General features: G+C 37.6%; 1 protein-coding gene across 1 annotated transcript; it reads right to left on the reverse strand.

Annotated features, from left to right (window-relative positions):
* Positions 1 to 11813: 11813 nt before the first annotated feature.
* LOC131334229 (growth-regulating factor 9-like) lies at positions 11814 to 17748 on the reverse strand. The gene is made up of 4 exons (XM_058369158.1): positions 17409 to 17748; positions 14117 to 14317; positions 13579 to 14034; positions 11814 to 12430 (listed from the first exon to the last, which is right to left on the reverse strand). Exons 2-4 carry the CDS (start codon positions 14274 to 14276, stop codon positions 12018 to 12020), a joined length of 1029 nt encoding a protein of 342 aa, XP_058225141.1. The 5' UTR covers positions 14277 to 14317; positions 17409 to 17748; the 3' UTR covers positions 11814 to 12017.
* Between the last annotated feature and the right edge of the window lie 3342 nt (positions 17749 to 21090).

Genomic DNA, 21090 nt, shown 5'->3' on the forward strand with positions numbered 1-21090 from the left:
AATTGTACTCCCTCCGTCCCCTTTTTAAAGTCCAGTATTTCATTTTGGGTTGTCCCTTAATAAGTGTCCATTTTGTAAAATTAGTGGATAAAAGTTGGTACATTTTCTATTTTGCTCCTAAAAGTAGATTTTATTTTGAAAAGTTAGTGAGAAAATGTAATGATGATGTCTCTATAAAGGATAAATAGGAAAAGTGAAGGTAAAAATTGATGTGAAAAGTATAATAATGATATTTTTTTAATAAGTTAGAATTACGAAGCGGAACATTTAAAAAGAGACGGAGGGAGTACTAGTTATTCAGATAATGATAATTTTATTTGTTGGTGTTTTATTTGTTCAGGACTAGTAATCACGGAAGGGGGGGGGGGGGGGGGGGGGGGGGGGGGGGGGGGGGGAATTCTTATTATGAGATAATTGAGTGAGTATAATTAGCATTGAAAAAGTCACAATTACCCTTAGAATAACTAATTTTAAAAATACTGCTCTTTCCGTCACATTGTCATTCATGCTAGTAGCAGTAGTGGCTACAGGAATTTCATATACTTGGGGTATCTATTATTCACAATCTTAAACCAAAATAAGGCATCAAACACAATTACATAACTCTAGGATCAAACATTGATCGTTATGCTAAAAAGTCCATAAACATGTACACTTCCCAAAGTCCATAAACATGTACGCTTCCAAAAGTTCATAAACATGTATGCTTCTAAAAGTTCTCAAAATAGCACAAAAATTGAAGTCACTAAATTTTTCTAAGCATCCTCTCACAGTAGACCCCGCCGAGTTTTCATCTTTTGAAAGTGTTGCGCCTCATTCGGAACTCCAAAAAAAATATCTCTATGTATACCATTAAACTATTGTTCAACCATTGATCACTCATTCTTTTACGCAATAGATTTTTCACAATCTTCATGGCTGAAAATACCCTTTTAACTATCGTGGTGGCAACCGGTAAGATAAATGCCAAAGTCAAGAGCAAGTAAACAAAATGATATAGTTTCTCTCTTCCAGTCTCCACCATTTTTCTAGAAAGATCAGTAACTCCATTTCGGCTTGAGAATTCATCACTAGTGCGCACATACTTTCTTGAATCTAAAAGCCGGCTCGACGCTTCCGTTAATAGCCTAGAAGAAAGATCAAATGCAGATCAAGGAGGAGAGGTACCTCATTAATGTACCAAAAAGAACTTCTTGTCAAAGCTAGAAAAGGAGTTGCAAGGATTCAAACATGCCACACAAAGTAATAACTCACTGACTGCCTCGCTAAAACATGAATTTAATTCTTGAAGTTGCATGTTAATAATGGTGTAGAATAACTCGACGTGATAATGACATAAGTTTGTGATTTGTGAAGCATTGCGCTTTCCTCGCCCTCGAGCTACAAACATATCATCCATGCATATAGGGTATATGAATTTCCTTTCTTTTGTAAAAAGAATTTAACATCAAGTAAAGATTCTCACCCAGAAATTAACATCGTCAAAGTTCAAGATCTGAAGGAAGGTCTACCAAATTGATTTCCACACAACTAGGACCAGAAAAAATATCTCCCATATTGATTTCCACACAACTAGGACCAAAACGAATGTTTGCTACCTTAATTTCTACACAATTTTTTTTTTTTGTTGATGGGAGCTATCATCATAGTGGGTTATGGTTTCAGTTTTTAATTGGTGTAATAAGTGTAATCGTCCTTGTAGTCAAGATATGTTTGTTTGTAGTCAAGAAATGTTGTCAGAAGAAGACTAAGAACAGTAATGTTCATTTATATGTGTATTGTTCGTATTCTCCTCCTTATTCCTATAAAAGAAGGAGGCCTCCACCGATGTAAGGGTAGACTTAAGCAATATATCTGTTGTGTTTATATCTCTTGTTTGTATTCTTTTGATCCTAAGCTACTTTGTGTTTGTATCCACTTCGTGTCTGCTAATTTGGTATCAGAGCCAATGTTGTTCATTCTAGCTTAAACCCCTTCTGGGAACTTCTTTTCCAAAACTACTTCAAATCTTTTCTAAAAGGAAAAAATTGAAGCGTATGCTCTGTGGTTGCCTTTTAAAGGATCCTCTATATCAGAAACTTCATTAACTATTTTGATTAAAGAATTTTATATCAGTGGGTTAAAAGTACCTTGAGACTTTTGGCTTTTGAGCAGTGTGTCTCGGTTTATCTACCCTAGTATACAGAATTTTATTAATCAAAATTGGTTAAAAGATTTTACATTGAAAAAGAAAAGATTTGTTGTGTGAGGAAACGAAAAATCCAGACTTTTATCCATAAAAAATGTATCACATGTTTTCCACCTATTCCTCTGCTACCTCCTCTTTAGTTCCTTTACAATCATCCACCAGTAGAAATTTCCCATCTTCTTCTTCTAATCTTGAGTACTTGTATGAGTTTGAATATCTACCTGATGATAGTAAGGTTCCCCTTACTAATCTTCCTTTCTTAAACCCGTATAATGCCTTTGTCAGACCACAAACTTCTGTAAAAAAGTCTGTCACCCAACTCTTCTCCACAAAACGTCCAACCTCCGTAAAAGAGTATGTCCATGCCTCCAAGTTTGATCAATGTTTCATAGCAGCTACAGAAGTTGAACAACTTTTACCCTTGGAAATCCTAGTTGACTTGCTTCGTCTTTGGCAACAACAAGGATTTACCCATCTTCACTTTGGAGCAATCAGACTTGCTATCACTTTCCATGACAGAAAAGGTTTACCTGTTACTTCCAGACTTGCTCTGGTAGATACCAGATTCATACAGTATCAGCATGCATGCATTGCTACAGTCCAAACCACGTTAAATGCTGGAACTGTGATCTTTACCTTTTACCCCAATTTCAACATGCCACTAGCAGATTCCCATTTGCTATCAGCCTTGAAAGTGCAAGTTCGAATTGGTGGTGCCTCCCAAATTTCTACCACATATGCAGCAATCCTTCACTACCAAATGGCCTATCTCCTTCAGAACCATGCGTTTGACATGTCACCTTCCTCCACAGATGAAGCCCTTTTTGTAACTATCAACGCACCTCACCAAGCTTCTTATTTCCATGTTCCACGTTAGATTTCTCATCTTGAGCTTCTTAAGCTTCTCCCAGAGTCTTGAGTTACGGTTTATGAGAAAAACCAACAAAAGCCCATACCAGTTCAATCATCAATTCCAACCTTCATCCCAAAACCTGATGGTACAGTAGAGATTTCATTTCCAAAAGAAGTCTCTGCCTCATCCTCCACCCATTCTGTTATTTTTCCCTCGAGAATTGACATGTTTGTAGATGGTTCTAGACCTGGTCCTCCAATAAAATATTTCCAACCCAGTGGCCTTCCAATCTTCTATTTCAAAAATCCAGAAACAGGTCATTGTTATTTTGATGCCTGTGACTGTGATGAGTGTCTAGAAGACAGTCTTCTAGAGGATGAAGAAGACAGTCTTCTAGAACAATGTCCCATATGTCCTCCGTCACCTCCCACTCCTTGTAAATCTCCACCTCCTTTTCAACCTCCATTTGATGATGGCTCTTCGAGTCAACCAAGTGGATGTTTTATGTTCACCCCATCTCCTTCTTGGACTGAAGCAGATTTTCCTCCTTTGGAATTTCATAGTTCTCAAGAAAGAACGACCCACCGTTATAAAATTTCAGATCCTACTACCATTCTCCCTGATGGTAGCACAAAAAAAGTAGTGTCAGCAGCAGAAGCAACAATAAATTGGCAGTCAGCAAATTCTCTAGCTCAAAACAAAATTCTTCAGAGAATTGCTAACTTTCAGCAAAATTTAGAGAATGTTATCCATGAGAAGTTATCATCTTTAGAACTTCTTATCAGATATTTGCAGCAGAAAATTCAAAATGTTCACCAGGAACTTCTCCAGATGGCATATGCAAATCAAGCATTTTCAGCAGCTTTTTCCCAAAAGAATGCTGAAATGAAGCATTTAAAGAATCAGCTTCATTCACTTCAAGCTCAGCAATATTCTCAGCAAAAAAGCCCATTTGACATGTTCACATCTTCTTCTCAACAAAGTTTATTTGGGTATCCTCAAATGTCTCAATCCTTACCTATAAACCCTACCTCAGAATTTGGTGAGTCAAACTCCATTTTTGGAAGCTCATCAACTTTCCTTCCTCCACCAAAAAGACCATCTCCACCAAAACTTCATTTCCCAAAGTCCCAGATAAAATCTATTCAACCACCAACTGTTCCGTCTCCACCAACTACCTCTACCTCTACCTCTATTCCTACTACCTCCACTCCTTCTACACCAGTTGATCCAAATTCAAAGTCACCTCAGTTAATGGTTCAGTCAACTTCTAACCCTTCCAAAAATCCAATTTCCATTCTCCTACACACCTTAGCCACTATATTAGAAACCCCCTCACCTAAACCAACCATTGAATTTGATTCGGATTCTGAATCTACTCACTCTATTCCAATTCCTCATGTTTTCATGATGAATCTAGATCTTCCTGAAGAACATGTTGAAGATCCTATTCTTGAAGAAAGTCCTGAGTTTGATACACCTCCATAAATCCTAACCTTTGATTCCTTCTCACATTCTAATATCCATACCCTAGATTTCTCCTTTGATAACATTCCCCCATCAAAGTGACTGGATAAGCTTTACGAGATTCATGTTTGGTGCACTGCTGCTATGCTGTCCCCAAATGCTACATTGAGTATTATTATTACTAAGTGTACAACAAAATTCTTTGGCCGTCTTCGTCAATGGTACTTAGCTCTTGGTGAGTACTGACAGCTGCAGCTTAAACAACTGCCAACCCTTGATCAATTCATCTCAATCCTGCATATTGAGTTTCTTGGAGACCATAACAACATAAAAGAGTTTGTTCGAGAAGAATATCTCAGTATGAAGTGTTGTTTATTCAAAAGAAAAAGATCTGGAGACTCATTATGACCGTATGTCTCAAAGATTTTATCTTCTCAACGGCATGGATGATGTCAACCTCAAGTAAGCCTTTCTCAATTCCCTTCCTGAGCTATTGGGAAATGAGATAACAAGGTTACTTCAAACAAAAGGATTGACGCTGAATGCAACATCTCTTGGTGGTATTTACCAGCACTCTTTGATTGCCTTGGAAAAATTGTGCAATCACCAGAAATTTCTCAAAACTCTTGAAGAACAGCGAAAACTTCTTGGCAAAGCATGTGACTGACCAGACCTATCTATAAAGTGCAAAGAAAAGAAGTGCACTTGCCGTCCTTCCTATCGGAAGTCCAAACACTTTCAGAAATGGAAGTTCTAGTCTCCTGGCAAGTTTTCAAAACCTAGCAAGTTCTCACGCCGGAAAAAATGGAAATTTTTTAAGAAGAAAAAGTTCAGAGAGCGGCGAAAGTCTGATCGCTGTTACATATGCAGAAAGAAATGGCACTATGCCAAACAGTGTCCAAATAAAACAGCAAGGAACAAGATGGTGAGCTCTTTGGCTCTCATTGATGATAATCTTGAAGATGTCGATGTTGAATCATTATTTTCTATTGATGATGAAGCAACGGCTGAAGCAGTCCTTGCATTTACCTTTGATGACTCTTCATCATAATCAGATGATTCTGACTCATTCCCCTATAAAATCCAAACATTTGAGTTCTCAAACATCATGATAGCTCAACCCTTAGCCAAGGTCAAAATCTTACTTGGAAAATATGAGAAACCTATACCAGTTATCGCTTTCTTTGATACTGGTGCAGCAGCCTCCATTCTTAACCCAGCAATCCTCCCCAGATTCTACTGACAATCATGTTTTAGACCCTTTACAGCAGCCAATGGAGAAACTTTTGTTATTACTCTGATCAGTAAGTCTATTACCATCCAACTTTTCCCAGGATACACCATAAAACACCAAGTCTATGGTTCTGATCTCCTAGGAAAAGATTTATTGTTAAGTTTTGATATTCTCCAAAATCTCAGCAAAGTCTCCTGGCTCAAAAAATGTTTGAAATACAAAAACTACCTGTTACCCTGGACCACCCAACCAAATCTCTTGTCCATTGAAAATTTCTCCTCCATCAAAGAAGCCATAATCCAAACTTCCTGTACTGAATCTCATTCCCAATTTCTCACCAAATGCCGATGTTGAATCATTATTTTCTATTGATGATGAAGCAACGGCTGAAGCAGCCCTTGCATTTACCTTTGATGGCTCTTCATCAGAATCAGATGATTCTTCTGATGATTCTGACTCATTCCCTTATGAAATCCAAATATTTGAGTTCTCAAACATCATGTAGCTCAACCCTTAGCCAAGGTCAAAATTTTGCTTGGAAAATATGAGAAACCTATACCAGTTATCGCTTTCTTTGATACTGGTGCAGCAGCCTCCATTCTTAACCCAGCAATCCTCCCCAGATTCTACTGGCAATCATGTTTTAGACCCTTTACAGTATCCAATGGAGAAACTTTTGTTATCACTCTGATCAGTAAACCTATTACCATCCAACTTTTCCCAGGATACACCATAAAACACCAAGTCTATGGTTCTAATCTCCTAGGAAAAGATTTATTGTTAGGTTTTGATATTCTCCAAAATCTCAGCAAAGTCTCCTGGCTCAAAAAATGTTTGAAATACAAAAATTACCTGTTACCCTGGACCACCCAACCAAATCTCTTTTCCATCGAAAATTTCTCCTCCATCAAAGAAGCCATATCCAAACTTCCTATGCTGAATCTCATTCCCAATTCCTCACCAAATGCTCCAACCCACTTTGGAAAAATCCAGATTTCTTCATTTCTATTACCTTTAAGTAAAATGAAGACATCAACCCCACCAAAGCTACCTATCATGAAATGAACCCAGAACACTACCAGTTTGCTCTCCAAGAGCTCCAGCAACTTCAGTCAGAAGGTTTGATTGAGCCCATAACCTCTCAGTGGGCATGTGAAGCATTTTATGTGAACAAAAGGACCGAGCAGATAAGAGGAAAACTTCTGCGCTTGGTTATCAATTACCAGCCTCTTAATCATTTTCTACAAGATAACAAGTTCCCTCTTCCTCGGAGAAGTGTTCTTTTCGCAAACTTGCCTAAAACTCAAATTTTCTCAAAGTTTGACTTGAAAGCAGGTTTCTGGCAGTTGGGCATCATCCAGATGATCGCCCCAAAACTGATTTTTGCATTCCAGATCACCATTTCCAGTGGTTAATCATGCCTTTTGGATTGAAAACAGCTCCATCATTGTTTGAAAAGGCCATGATTCGGGTATTTTTCCCCATTCTGTCCTCAGCACTTGTCTACATTGATGATATCCTACTCTTTTCCCCAGATATAGAGTCTCATGCTGTTCTACTACAAATTTTCCATTCCCTAGTCCAAACCCATGGTATCATGCTCTCAAAGAAAAAAATGCTTCTTGCTCAACCAGAAATTGATTTTTTAGGGATGCATATCTCTAAAGATCAATATGTCCTCCAACCTCATATAGCCCCCCAACTTGACCATTTTCTAGATGAAAATCTCACAGTCAAACAAGTTCAACAGTTCCTTGGAATTGTTAACTATATGGCTGATTTCATTCCCAATCTTGCCCAATACCGAACTCCTCTCTCAGCTCTACTAAAGAAAACCCCTCCTCCTTGGTCAGCCTTTTGTACTAAAGCTATCAAAGACCTCAAAGCCAGAGCCAAAACTCTTCCTCCATTAACCATACCTTCAGATGGGAAAAGAGTCCCTCAGACAGATGCCTCTGATCTATAATGAGTAGCAGTTCTTTTGGAAGAAAATTTAGATCAAAAGCGCAGAATTTGTGGATACAAGAGTGGTGCTTTCTCTACAGCAGAACTTCATTACTACTCTACTTACAAAGAAATTCTGGCAATCAAAAGGAGCATTGAGAAGTTTGAATTTCATCTAATTGGTCATCATTTTCTAATTGAGACTGATATGATGAGTTTCCCCAGCATGCTCAAGTTCAAACAGAAGCACCTTCCAAAGAAACAGTTACTCAGATGGGCAAATTGGTTTTCTAATTGGAGTTTTGATGCTGTTCACGTAAAAGGAAAAACAAATGTCCTTCCTGATTTTCTGTCAAGGCTCAAAAAAGAAATCAACCGATTTTCAAAAACAAAACCACTCCTTTGTTTCTGGTTGTTTCCCAATGATTTCCTATTTCCTGTCTATCTTCAGTGTCAAATTTTGGAGTTAACCCTTCTTTCCAGGTGTGTCCAAATGTGTCAAAACCTTCAACATCTCTGTATTTTCAAGTATGGTCTTGATGAAGGTCCCATAAAAGGTTTACCTTTCCATCCTGTCTATCCATTTCTCACCCAGTTTGAAGTATCTTACCATAATATCTTTTATTTCAAAAAAGAAGCCTATCTCCTCTTATGGTATTTAGTCGATGTGTATACTATAAGTATCTGTTTTAATAAATCAGTAGTATTGGTGTATCTGGCACATGCGGCGTTCAATCAGGTCCATCTTCCAGAGAATTTCTTTTTGAAATTTCTCTTGCTCTTCAGAAGCATATCCTATTGGCAACAGAAGATCAGACGAATCCCCAATAGTGCAGGCGGAGATCTCCAATTTACTTTTTGGACAAGTCGCACCAACAGAAGTCATCCCAATCCAGATGGTTCTATTACATGGAGAAAGAAGTATCACACCATATTCCTCTCTGCATATCCAGAGTCTCAGAGCATCCAGAACGATAGTGGAAATTATCTTGTCATGACTCAAACACTGTGTTCCCTCATCTCTTTTCCATTGTGAATCTGCAAATTGGAAATTCAATGATACTTACCCGGAAGAATGGCGCCAAAATATCCGCTATCTTTTGGAACAATATTACTTGACTAACAGAACTGAAGACTATCCTGGAAGCAGTGGTTCAGATAATCCAGAGTGACAATCATGTGCTCATGCCACCTGTTTCTCTTTTCATTTTCGGATGATGGTGAAAAAATAATTGGTGTTTACTGCTATGTACTGTTTGTATTAATAGTATTATTGGTCTGTAATAGGAGTAATGTAATATACAATAATAAAGTACATGTCCTTCCTTTTAAGTAGGGGTGAGTTCTATGAAGTGTCATAGTCAATAACTGGTGTTATAAGTGTAATCGTCCTTGTAGTCAAGATATGTTTGTTTGTAGTCAAGAAATGTTGTCAGTAGAAGACTAAGAACAGTAATGTTCAATTATATGTGTATTGTTCATATTCTCCTCATTACTCCTATAAAAGGAGGAGGCCTCCACCGATGGAAGGGTAGACTTAAGCAATATATCTGTTGTGTTTATATCTCTTGTTTGTACTCTCTTGATCCTAACCTATTTTGTGTTTGTACCCACTTCGTGTCTGCTAATTAGGCATATGTTTCGATTTTATCAATGCTTATTAAAACAAACTACACCGTTGCCATCTCTAGAAATAGGTGGTAATAATTACTCATCAAATGGGAATAAGACCACTACAAGAAAATCGTTCTATATCAACGGTCGAAAGGGTTGCCAAAAAACCCAAAAACTGTTGGTAGAGACCCGTTTAGGCTATACCAACGGTTCGGCCAAACCATTGCAATATATCAGTTGCTATAGAGGTATAACAACGGTTTTGACGGCGTTGGTACAGATTTTTTTTTACCAACAGTTTCATTAGCAACGGTTAAACCGTTGCTAAAGGCAATTTTCATTTTTTTAAAAACCAACCACTGTGTGACGTAAGCCTCCACGTGGCGCTGACGTGGCACCCGTGTGGCTGCCTACGTGGCGCCCGCGTGGCGGGCGAAATATTCTTGCTCCTCCTGAGAACGAACCTCCGACCTCGTGTGTGCGCGCGCATGCGCGAACCAACTGTGCTAGCCTATAACTTGTGAAAAATCATACACCTTTTAATATTTATACTATACTAACCGGTTTTTTTAAATTCTTTTTTTTAAAATCCGGTTTCTACTAACGGTTAATGAAAACCGATGTTATAGACCAGTTTATAGTAACGGTTATTGAAAACCGTTGCTAAAGGTCAGTTTTTAGCAACGGTTAATGAAAACCGTTGCTATAGTCTAGTTTTCAGCAACGGTTAATGAAAACCGTTGCTATAATCTTGTTTCTAGTAACGTTTTGTAAACCGTTACTATACACCATCTATACCAACGGTTTTTATAACCGTTGCTAAAAAAACCATTGGGAGATCCTAAATTTCTTGTAGTGGACCCCTAGACATGAACTTATTAACTTTTAACACTTAAAAACAATTTTAATTCTTTGTACTTGAGCAAGTGCCCCTGGGGCACTCCCAAGCATTTGCTAAAATGTAATACCAGCTAAATCAATAATAAAACAGAATCCAAAGGCATTTGTCTAGTGGTCTAAGATTTATGATTTGGGGGTTTAATCCATTTCTCAGATTCAAAACCTCTTAGGTGCTATAAATTTTTTGGAATCAATCTATATCGAGCTTAAGTGTGACCCTCGGTAAGTGGGCTGTGGGATTGGTTCCCTAAAACTAGTCGAAGTATGCGTAAGCTGACCGAACACTTGAGTTATCCCAAAAAAGAATATTGATAGAAAATCCACTAATGATTGTGGGTAGTTACTGCAGCTGACTTCATGGTAATATTTCTTTATTCAGAGTACGTGGGGTGAGTAGCATGAAAAATATCAATGTAACTCTTTTACTGATGGTAATTAGATTTTAATTATTCAGAGTATATATTGATCTAAGAATACTGATAATGGAGCGAAGAGAATTAACATGAAATTATCTGAATTACCCTTAAATAATTAATTCTAGGCAAAAATAATTTCTGATCACATTGTCATTCATGCCATTAGTGTTTTTTCGGTCATGTGTATTGAATGGGCACAACGTTAATTGATTAAAAAATAGATTTTTTTTTCCGGTTACGTTCGATGCATTCTAGCAGTGTTCCTGTTCTATGTACTAAATACATACTTGTGGTGGATAATGAGTTTAAAACATCACGTGACGGTGCTCCATGAGTGTAAAATAATTTTATCTCCATATCACATCCCTCTCTCTCTCTCTCTCTCTCTCTATTTTTATAAACCAAAAAATTCCAAAATCTAAGAAATTAGGATTGAGAGTTTGAAGGCGCACACACATTTGCATTGGATATTGATAGATAGATGGATTAGATTATTAAGAAAATATGAAACAAAGAAAAAAGAAAAATGAGGGTATAAAAAATTGGGCCGGGCACCAATCGGGCGTCGGGTCCGAACTAACTACATAAGTGGGCCTCTCACATCTCTCTCTCTCTCTCTGTCTCTCTCTCTCTTATGTCCTAACCATGCGTGCCATTGCAGCACTGCCTATGCCTTCTCTGTTTAAAAGCCGAATCATTTGCCGTATTGACAAAGTTAAAGATACGTGAATTCTAGTGGGTTACGAGAGCACTGTCAATGTTGTGCTTTAGGGTCCTGTACCAACAGACATTCATGCAAAATTCACAAGATCAGTTGAGTTGTATGAAATTCGTGTAAATATATGGTGGTGTAAGGTCCTAAAACACCACTTGACGATGTTCAACAACATTGAATGATCACTGCTTACTTTACCCATCTTGCGGATGAAGGACACGCTGGTTGGTTGACAACCTCAATTAATCTCACTCAAAATGAGCGGTTATTGAGTAGGCCACCTTGCTTAAACATTCATTCGTATAAAATCCATACGCTTTAGTTATATGAATGAATGTGTGATTTTGGAAGGGATTAAAATATTACGTGACGGTAAGTAGATTTATTTCCATCACTTCTCAATCACTCCACAAATCAAAAATTCAACGGTACAACCATCGACTATAAGAAAGATACTTCAAAACTAAAAAAGGCAAACGAGAGAAAGAAACACCAGAACTTCAGTAAAATCCCAGACAACATTTTCAAACAGTTGAACCATGGAATGGACTAAACTACCAACAATTACAGAATACTTACCTGGAGCCTAACTCAATTCACAACGTGACACCCACAAATTCCAGTCAATTTGTTAAAGCATGCAGATAAAGAATTTTCCAGTCACTGCCAATAAGCTCAAGATAGTTTTATGGAGATAGAGCCAACAGGTGAGAAACACTACCATTTTCATCACTGATGTTGTTGGCATCGCTGCTGCTACTAGTATTACTTTTTTCCTCGTTGGCCATTTGCTGAGGACTTGCTGTGATTGATATGGAGAGATCGGTGTTCAAGTTTATGTAACCACTTTCCTTTTGGGGTATTGCAAGGGAAGTAGCATGGTAAATACCAAGAGGAAGAAGAGCCGAGGTGACTCTTACTGGCTCAGCCACCACAGCGAGTTTCTTTGAGCCTCTGTGCAAGTGCCGCTCACAGTACTTTTGATCGGGTACAACGTCCGCGCCACAACGCCATTTCTTGCCATCAGTTCTTCTGCATCTCTGCAATTCAGTTTCTACGTCATTTCTGTAGTTGAGGCAGGAGCTACTGCAGCCTACAACTGCTAAGAATAGTAGAACGTCAAACAAACATCGTTTCATATTTTTCAATAAGTCTGAAGAGGAACATAGGATATACTGTCCTAGCTAAGAAATGAGCATTTCTACAGAACAAAGTTATGGAGAAGGAATTGAAAGATCCCATTACATTAGCAACACAAAAGAAGCAACAGATCATTTCATTGGTCAACATAGAAATCAATATTATGCAGGACGAAAGCATACTGAAAAAATCTGTACCAAGCAATATATATGGGAAGAAATTAGAGAAACGAGCAAGAGCAAGTGTCCGAGAATGGGTCGCCACTATCAAAGTTGCAATTCACAATATATATGGGAAGAAATTAGAGAAACGAGCAAGAGCAAGTGTCCGAGAATGGGTCGCAACTATCAAAGTTGCAATTCACGACACGGTAAGTGAAGTATTCGTTAAGACATTTACTACCCAGTCAAATTCCCCATACAATCTTTTACCTATCAGAACCCTTGTAACCAGTCCAGTTGCCAATCTTTTACCTGTTTTCTTCTGTTCTTAGCATTATTGGATTTAAAGATATATAGTTGGGGAATCTTTCTGATCCCCATGCAATGAAGCCTAGTCTCTAATGAAAAATTGACAACACAATATCCGATGTAAACATGTGAGTATGAACTACATGCCTCCATCAAACAATCATGGGGCCTGGAAGTCCAAATCTTACTCAGAAACTTTATTGAAGAAGGATGCTTGTCATTTAATCAGAACCCAACTCCAAACTAATTCTCAGCTCTTGTGTTCCATATCATATCAGCCCATTCAGTAACCATGAAACCCAAACATAATTGTTTAACGTAGTCATAAAAGAAGAAATCACAAGTTCTATATAATCATAGCTGGTGGGAGCCTTCATCAAACAATGTTCCAATCCTAAGTATGTAACCCAGAGTGATCCTCTTTAAAATTCCGGATTTTCCTATATCCTGTAGACGAGGGCTCTCATCATTTCCATTGTTCTAATCGAAATCACCAAAACAAGTTCTCTAACAAAAGGAAAAAAATTACAATTCATACCTCACAGAGTTAAAGAAAACCGCCTTCTAAGAAAGAAATATGAGCAAATAAGATCAAAAAGGAAAGTCAACCAAATAGATTGTAGTCTTACGGCATAACCTTGAAGAACGCTATCAGGAGAGAAGCCAAGTCGTGAAGCCACTAAACTTCCAGCATCGCCAGCATGTCTATTGTTGTTGCTTCCTCTGATGTTGATCCTGTTGATGTTGATCCTGTTATTAAGATGCTTGTACCCGGCATCCTTCCCATGAAGAAGTTCGCTATCGCTTGTGCATTTATTGATCTTTTCAGAAACAGCACTCCATAGACCAGTGGTGGTCATGGACCTGGTGGTGTCTTTGCTGTGATAGACATTTTTGTTGCTTTCCTTGTCTATACCATTAGTAGTTGGGGTGGCAGTGGCAGTAGCGGCGGCAGAGGTTGAGTCTTTCTTGGCATAAATTCTGTTTTCGCTCCCACTGATACTACTAATAGCGGATGTGGTAGAATCCTTGCCAATAGAATTGTTGCTACTGCTTTTCGGAGAGGGAGTTGCTAGCTGAAGATTTACAGGAACTGAAATAGTTGATAGTATTAGATATACCACTGAAACTTATCGTTGTTCCACTATTATTTTTACGAGTTGTGATCATATTACCAGACTCTGAAGTGATTTCAGAAGCTTCCACAAGCTTTCTTGAACGCCCGCGACCTCTGTGCATGTGCCGCTCACAGTACTTTTGATCAGGAATGACATCTTTGCCACATCTCCATTTCTTCCCATCAGTTCTTCTACACCTCCCCGGTTCAGGATCCATAATGCTCCTATACTCAAACCCCAAAGGACTGAATCCTATGACTGAAACCAAACAGGAAAAGAAACAGAAAAAACCCCATATCAATCTCTCTACTCTTCCCAAAAGAGAACCGTAAAAACAGAGTTTGCAAAACAAAGCAAATCAATCTAACAAATGTAAACCAGCTTTCAATTCAGATGAGAAGTAAAGAACTAGGCCCAAGACTGGCCTTTGGCGAAATATGAATATGAAGCCTTTTTAGAATCCAAAATCATAATTCAAATTTAACTATTGAAAATTTATATTCTTGATTTTTATGCAAAATTACTAATCAAAGTTTCAAAAATCTAATTTTGTGGCTAATCCACTAGAATCCCTTAATAACAGTTAGTATTCACTATTCAAGCCTCCCAGTCTTCCTCTATATGGTTATAGGAGATTATAGTGCTTCTTTATTAATAGAAGAATTCTAAGAGATAATTCGGGAGACTTTTGGGTTCCTATAGACATAAAATAATAACAAACTCTAAAATGAAAAGGAAATAAAGAGGTAACAGAATAGCAATTAATGCTCCCCCAAAGTAAAATGCAGCAGTCCTCTTCACTGTCTCCTCTTTTTTTTTTTTTTTATTAAGTCAAGCTCTTGTATACACACACATATATTTAATTATTTATACAACTGTATACATGCATATGGACTAAAATGTTAGACCTACTTAATTAGAGGTCTTAGGCCAAGGCTTGGGCAACCCTAGAGTTCTGCTCAACATCATCCAAGCAAGTCAAATATGCAAAAACACATATAAAAGAGCAATAAGATCAAATATTACCAAGTAAACAATTGGCATGACAGAGAGGTGATCTAACTAGCATGAAACCAACTCAAATGTCAAATTCAATTAAATCATAGTATGAGGGAAAATAAAAGGAGGGAATAACTGCTGGAAAAGTAAAGATGATTTAAGGAAACAATGAATTCTAGGGAGTTGTGTAGACACATGATACATGAATGGTGTGGTTCATGTATGTAGTTGAATAGCCATAAGAAGTATTCATATATGTAGATGAAGGGTCATGAATGTAGAGATTCATGTACTTGGCTTCATATAACTTGGAGTCTATATAAACTATGTACTCTAGTGATTCTAAGGTGTGGTCAAGGTGTGATGGAAAAGTAGAGAGAGAGTGATTAGAAAGAGTGGGGTTGAGTAGAGTGATGAACTGCTAGAAGTTGTCGGGTGTGATAAAAGATTGTTGTAGTATTTTATCACAAATTGTGTGTTATCTCCTCCCTCACATCTCTCCTACTTGTTTAAGTGTATTTGGTCCATCACGAATTTCCAGCAATAACAGCCCAGTTCAATATTTCTCATTTACATCAAGAGAAACTGCGGGAAATCATATTGACAAAACACAAAGCTATCTCAAATATAGAGTATCCATAAAAGCCAACTCAAGAAAACCAAAACCCAGATTGGAATGAAAAAATCCGAAAACAATGAGATAAGTAGATGTTAGATCAACACTTCTCCACAAAGCTTAAACTGTAAGCAAAACGGCAAATGAACCCAACAATGTATATCGAGCAAGTAAGTCATTGCCCCTCCCTCACGTACAAAGGTGCTAGTTGCAACACTGTTTCACACAAAGAGATGCAAATATTCTCTATAGAAACCAACAAATACAAAGAATGCCCACTGGGAACTAATCAGAGAGACTTCAAACACAACTCCCCAAGCTAAACTTTCATACATCACATCCCAAAAGCTAAATCTATTATGAGACGGGCAAAACTGTATATCAAAATGCCGCTACTTACTCTTTATGCAAATCGGTACACTATACTGGCCTGATTAACTTAAGGCCAGAAGATGTTAATTTTAGACCAGTAAACACAAAGTAGAAAACCTCATAGATCACAACTTCCATACTTAGATGAAACCATACGAAGGCACTATCTAAATTCTTTCTTCAGTTTGGCATACCCCCATGTCAAATTTTCAAGCATAAAGTCACCTATAGATAAAGGCACAATCTCTTAAAATAATCTGCAAAAGCAGCAATATTGAAGCAAACCTGAAATATCAAGTCTAAAATACCTAAAGCAACCTAGCCATCTTTGCTTCGGCATATACAGATCCAAAATTACATGCCTAATAAGAGCATCTCCACTCCCTTTTTTTTTTGAACGGCAAAATAAAGTTTTATTTATGTTTGAAATTGTTACAAAGACTAAATGGAGTAAGTATTAGACGGCATCATATCCCTAAACAAAGCTAAGAACAATCTTGTGCCAATACAAGACCCAATCCGAGCATCTCCACTCGTAACTCTCTCTTTTTTACTCAAACTCAAAATTTGATGAAAATCCTCTTCGCTCCTTTCCAAACCTATACCAAATTGAGTTTTACTCAAATTAATGGAGACTCAAATTATGTCCAACAAAAAAAACTTTACTGAAATTTTTCAAGGCTATTTCTCCCCTCCCAAAATTACAGCAATGCCATTAATGAAACTTTTGATCAATTTTGTGCTTAGATTTGTCTTTGTCCATTGGACTGTTCCACACCAAATGAAGCTTTTACTAAAAAAATTTATTCAAATTTTACTAAATGTATGAGTACGGGCTGGAGATGCTCCAAGAAAAATACCCAGTTTCTCAGATTTATCTTAAAATATAAAAACAAAAAACAGAAATCTCAAGTATAAATCCTAAAGCAATTCCAACTCAATTCAATCCTGAGTTCAACGTATTCCCATCTCAATTTTTTAAGCGCTTTCAAAATCAACTCTCTCAAAGAATAAATAGCACATTTTTACAACGTCAACAAAAAAAAAAAAAGAAGAAGAAGAAGAAGAAGAAGTAAAGTTAACCTGCAATGAAATTTAGTCTTAAATCCCAAAATAAAACAGAGTCCGAAAACAAAGAATCAAAATATGCATCAAAAACCGCAAAAGGTTGGCCACGTGGTCTTGTGGTCTTAGGCTGAGACTTAAGGTATCAGATTCGATTCGATTCTCCTTGTGAACCCTTGGAGCCACCTTACCCAACACGTTAAAGAGGGGCTGAAGGAATAAATCAAAGTGCGCGCCCAACTGACCCGGTACACCTTCGGTTAAAAAAATGCAATAAAAGAAACAAAACCCACTTACAAGATGGACATCCTCCATTATCAGGGGGGCCAAGGGAGGGTAGCAAAACTCTTCCAAATGGGGCGAATGAGGAGAATTGGAAGAGGGAGGCCAGAGACTATATGTACTAACTCCAGTTGTTGAATACACCTGAGTATGAGTTATTGATGACGAAGCTCCTGCAGATGTGCAGCGGTGAAAACAGACTTCCCTCCTCTTTAATCACGTGGCTCGCTTTTTCATACCAAGAACAACTGATCCCGAGGCAAAGCCTGATCGACGGCAGGGATCCCTCCCTGATTCCACCCTTGTCTTCTTCCACTTTTATCCGCCGTGGATTTTTCCATTTCCCCTCGCCCCAGATTCAAGCTCAAATTAACCTCCCAATTTATAACCAAATATTTTACATAAATAGTGTGTCCAAGTATATAATACTCCGTACTATATAATATATGTATATATATATATATATATAGTATATTACTAGTAATGCAAGGTTCCTTCGAGCTAGCTTGCGCTCACTGTATTCTAATCCCTATAGTCCCATAGTCAATTTACACTCTTGCGGGTGTACATAAAAGTGTGAGAATAAGATGACCCCAAAGAGTTGCTTGCAAAAACAATAAAGATAAGAGCTTATGGAACAAACCCTCATGTCATAGTCCAAAACCACTAGCCTAACTCCGAATTAACTAAATGTTATGTATATATGACGTGTATAACTGTATAGATATATTGACACATTAATAAGTTATTTCTGTTGGAATATTTTAATAAAAATAAATAAAAATACTTATTACTTATCATTATTTTTCCGTTACAATTTTAGTGCATAAATGTTATCGGTTACAAAAGCATAAAAGTAATTAATTCCTATCATTATACATGATAATAAATGAGACTTAAATATTATGACCTTTATATATATGAGTTTTTGACAAGAGAGAAAGTATGATAAAAAATAGAGGAAGTGAAGAAAGTATTTGGAGAGTACACATAAATAATGAAAAAAAGTTTTAGAATATTCTTATGAGATTAAATTATTTCCACCGACGGTAGAAAATTTTACTTTTCCACCACCACCTTTTTCAGTCCTACCGTGTGTTTATTTTTAATCTGAACCGTTCATCTTGTAGATATCACATAGTAGTGTATCCATGCAAAAAATAAACTTAATTGAACATCAATAGGTGTATCAAAAATTGAATTTTCTTTGTAAAATGGGTAGTTTATCTTTATTATTTTATTGAAAACAATCATATTGTCCATTTTATAAACCAAAATTTAAATTTTGATATATTTGTCAACTTCCAATTTAACTGATTTTTTGCATGGCAATACTATACTGCGGGTCTTAAAATATGAACGGTTCAGATCACAATAATAGATACTCAGTGGGGCCCATAATGGGCTGTGGTGGAAAAGTGGGGTTATACACTTTTCCACCGGCGATGGATATAATTTATTCTCTTTTCTTATACTATTTTTCCAGTGTTCTAAATGGTGCTTGGTTGTAGTCGGGCGGAGACTCACCTCCAAGCACCAAGTCGCCTAGGCCGCGCCAAGCAATTCGACGGTTTTTTTTTTCTTTTTTTCCAAACCATAATTAGTGTTCCAACTTTCAACTTCCAAGTGAGAGAGAGGAGAGGCAGACGAGAGAGCAGAGTAGATACCAAAGAGACGCCATAGCAGAGAAAATAGAGATGTGAGAGAGGTGAGAGAGAAAGAGAGAGAAAGAGAGAGAAAGAGACGAGAGGGAGAGAGGCAAGAGAGAGACATACCGGCGAAGTCAGGCGACGTGAAGGAGAGAGGAGTTCGGTGAAGTCCAGCGAAGTTAAGCCTGGAGTTACGCTTGGAGTTGGAGTTAGGGCTTCGATCATGGAGGCCGATTGGAACTGATGTGGACTAATGTGTAATTATTATAGTATGTATGTGTGTGCATATATATATATATGCACACACAGAGTCAGGTTCCGGTGAGGGATCCCGCATTTTATTAAAAATGCGAGACTCCCCTTCCCGATTGAATTTCGATGATCCAAGATGCTCAAAGTGATCAGAACGTGATTTTAAGGGTCCCTGCGAGAAATCAGCAAAAAAAATGACCGGGAACGGCTTCATCCGAGCAATTTTCATTGAGCGGTTCAAAAAAAACTGCTTGGATGAAGCCCTTCCCGGTCATTTTTTTTGTTGATTTCTAGAGGAGACCCTTAAAATCACGTTCTGCACACATTGAACGGTTCGGATTTTCAAAATTTGATCGGAAATGAAAGTTCCGCATTTTAACAAAGTGAGGGATCCCTCACTTGATCCGTGGTGTATATATATATATACACACACACACACACACACAGTGGGCTTCTTATAGGGGATCCCCTATATAGCTTATGTAAGGACTTGTAATCTAGACCCTTGGATCTCATCCAAGGGCTGAGAAAAAAGAAGCCAACTCGCGGGTAAAAACTCTTCACGGGTTGCTGGTCACGGGTTAAAACCCCTTTTGCTCATTCTCTTTACTCGTTCAAAACACACACAGTGAGAGAGCGAGAAAGAGAAGAGAAGAACGACGAAGAAGAAGATTGAACGACTGAAGGTCTCTCTCTCTCTCTCTCAAAAATCCTAATTTTTTGGACAGATCTTGGACTGGAGAGCAATCTAGAGTGACGAACGACGATCGAATGACCAACATCCGCATGAACCGCGTACGACTGGTATCTCTCTCTGTGATTCTCCATCTGTAAACCCAAAAACTAAGGTTTAATATATTGGGGAAATTTTCAAATTTTGGGTGTTCATTTCCCCTCTTTCGATTTGCTTAGGAATCTGTAATTTTGTTTTTGGAATCTCTGGTTCAATTTGCTTAGGAAGTCGAGTTAGGGTTAGGCTTTGGATTTGTGTAATTTTTTGAATTTATGTAACAAATTGGAGAAATTGCAGTGTACATAGACAACCTATGAGAAGGAGCTGACGATATTCCACCACTGACCGAGCACCCACCAAGGTCTCTCTCTCTCTCAAAAATTAGTGTTAGAATGCTGATTTTTTTTTTTTTACTGTATGTTAAATTAGGGTTAAAAAAATTTCCCGCTGGTTGTTGCAATGTTGGGATGATTTTTGAACAACCAAGGTCTCTCTCTCACAAATTACGATCAGATATTAGGATTCGCAAAAAAATGCTGATTTTTTTTTAATGCTGATTTTTTTTAACTGTATGTGAAATTTTTGATTTTTAATTGTTTTCTCTTTTGGGTTCTAGAATGTAGTGTTTGGATGATATAAACGTATTCTCACCATTAGCATCGATCCCATGTGAATCATCTGCTAATTCTTCTCAAATACTTTACATTCCTCAAGTTAAGAATGATTTAATACAGAAAATCAACCAAGAGTTTGACAATTTAGATGATGTTTGGAAATTTTACAACCATTATGGTAAAGAAAGTGGATTTGGTACACGAGCGAGTTCTAGCAAGAGGAATAGGGATTATGAAGTCATTAGGAAGGAGTACGTTTGTTGCAAAGAAGGGGTGAAGAGGGTCCAAAAAACTAGTGAACCCATTACACGGCGTTGGGGGGACAGTAGAGAGAATTGTGGGGCGAAATTCTCTGTTGTGAGAAACCAGTCAAGTGGAAAATTTGTTGTCTCCCAATTTATCGAGGGTCATAACCGCGCTCTTGTGTCTCCAAAGAGGGTACATTTATT

This window comes from Rhododendron vialii, chromosome 1a (assembly GCF_030253575.1).
Source record: "Rhododendron vialii isolate Sample 1 chromosome 1a, ASM3025357v1".
NCBI lineage: Eukaryota > Viridiplantae > Streptophyta > Magnoliopsida > Ericales > Ericaceae > Rhododendron > Rhododendron vialii.

Bases quoted from the DNA above. Each gene is read 5' to 3' on its own strand.
- LOC131334229 (XM_058369158.1), bottom strand. From the start codon at position 14,276: ATGGATCCTGAACCGGGGAGGTGTAGAAGAACTGATGGGAAGAAATGG. The intron at 14,035-14,116 runs GTAATATGATCA...CAACTATTTCAG, and splicing joins TGAAATCACTTCAGAGTCTG to TTCCTGTAAATCTTCAGCTA. The intron at 12,431-13,578 runs GTTATGCCGTAA...TATTCTTAGCAG, and splicing joins TCCTGATAGCGTTCTTCAAG to TTGTAGGCTGCAGTAGCTCC.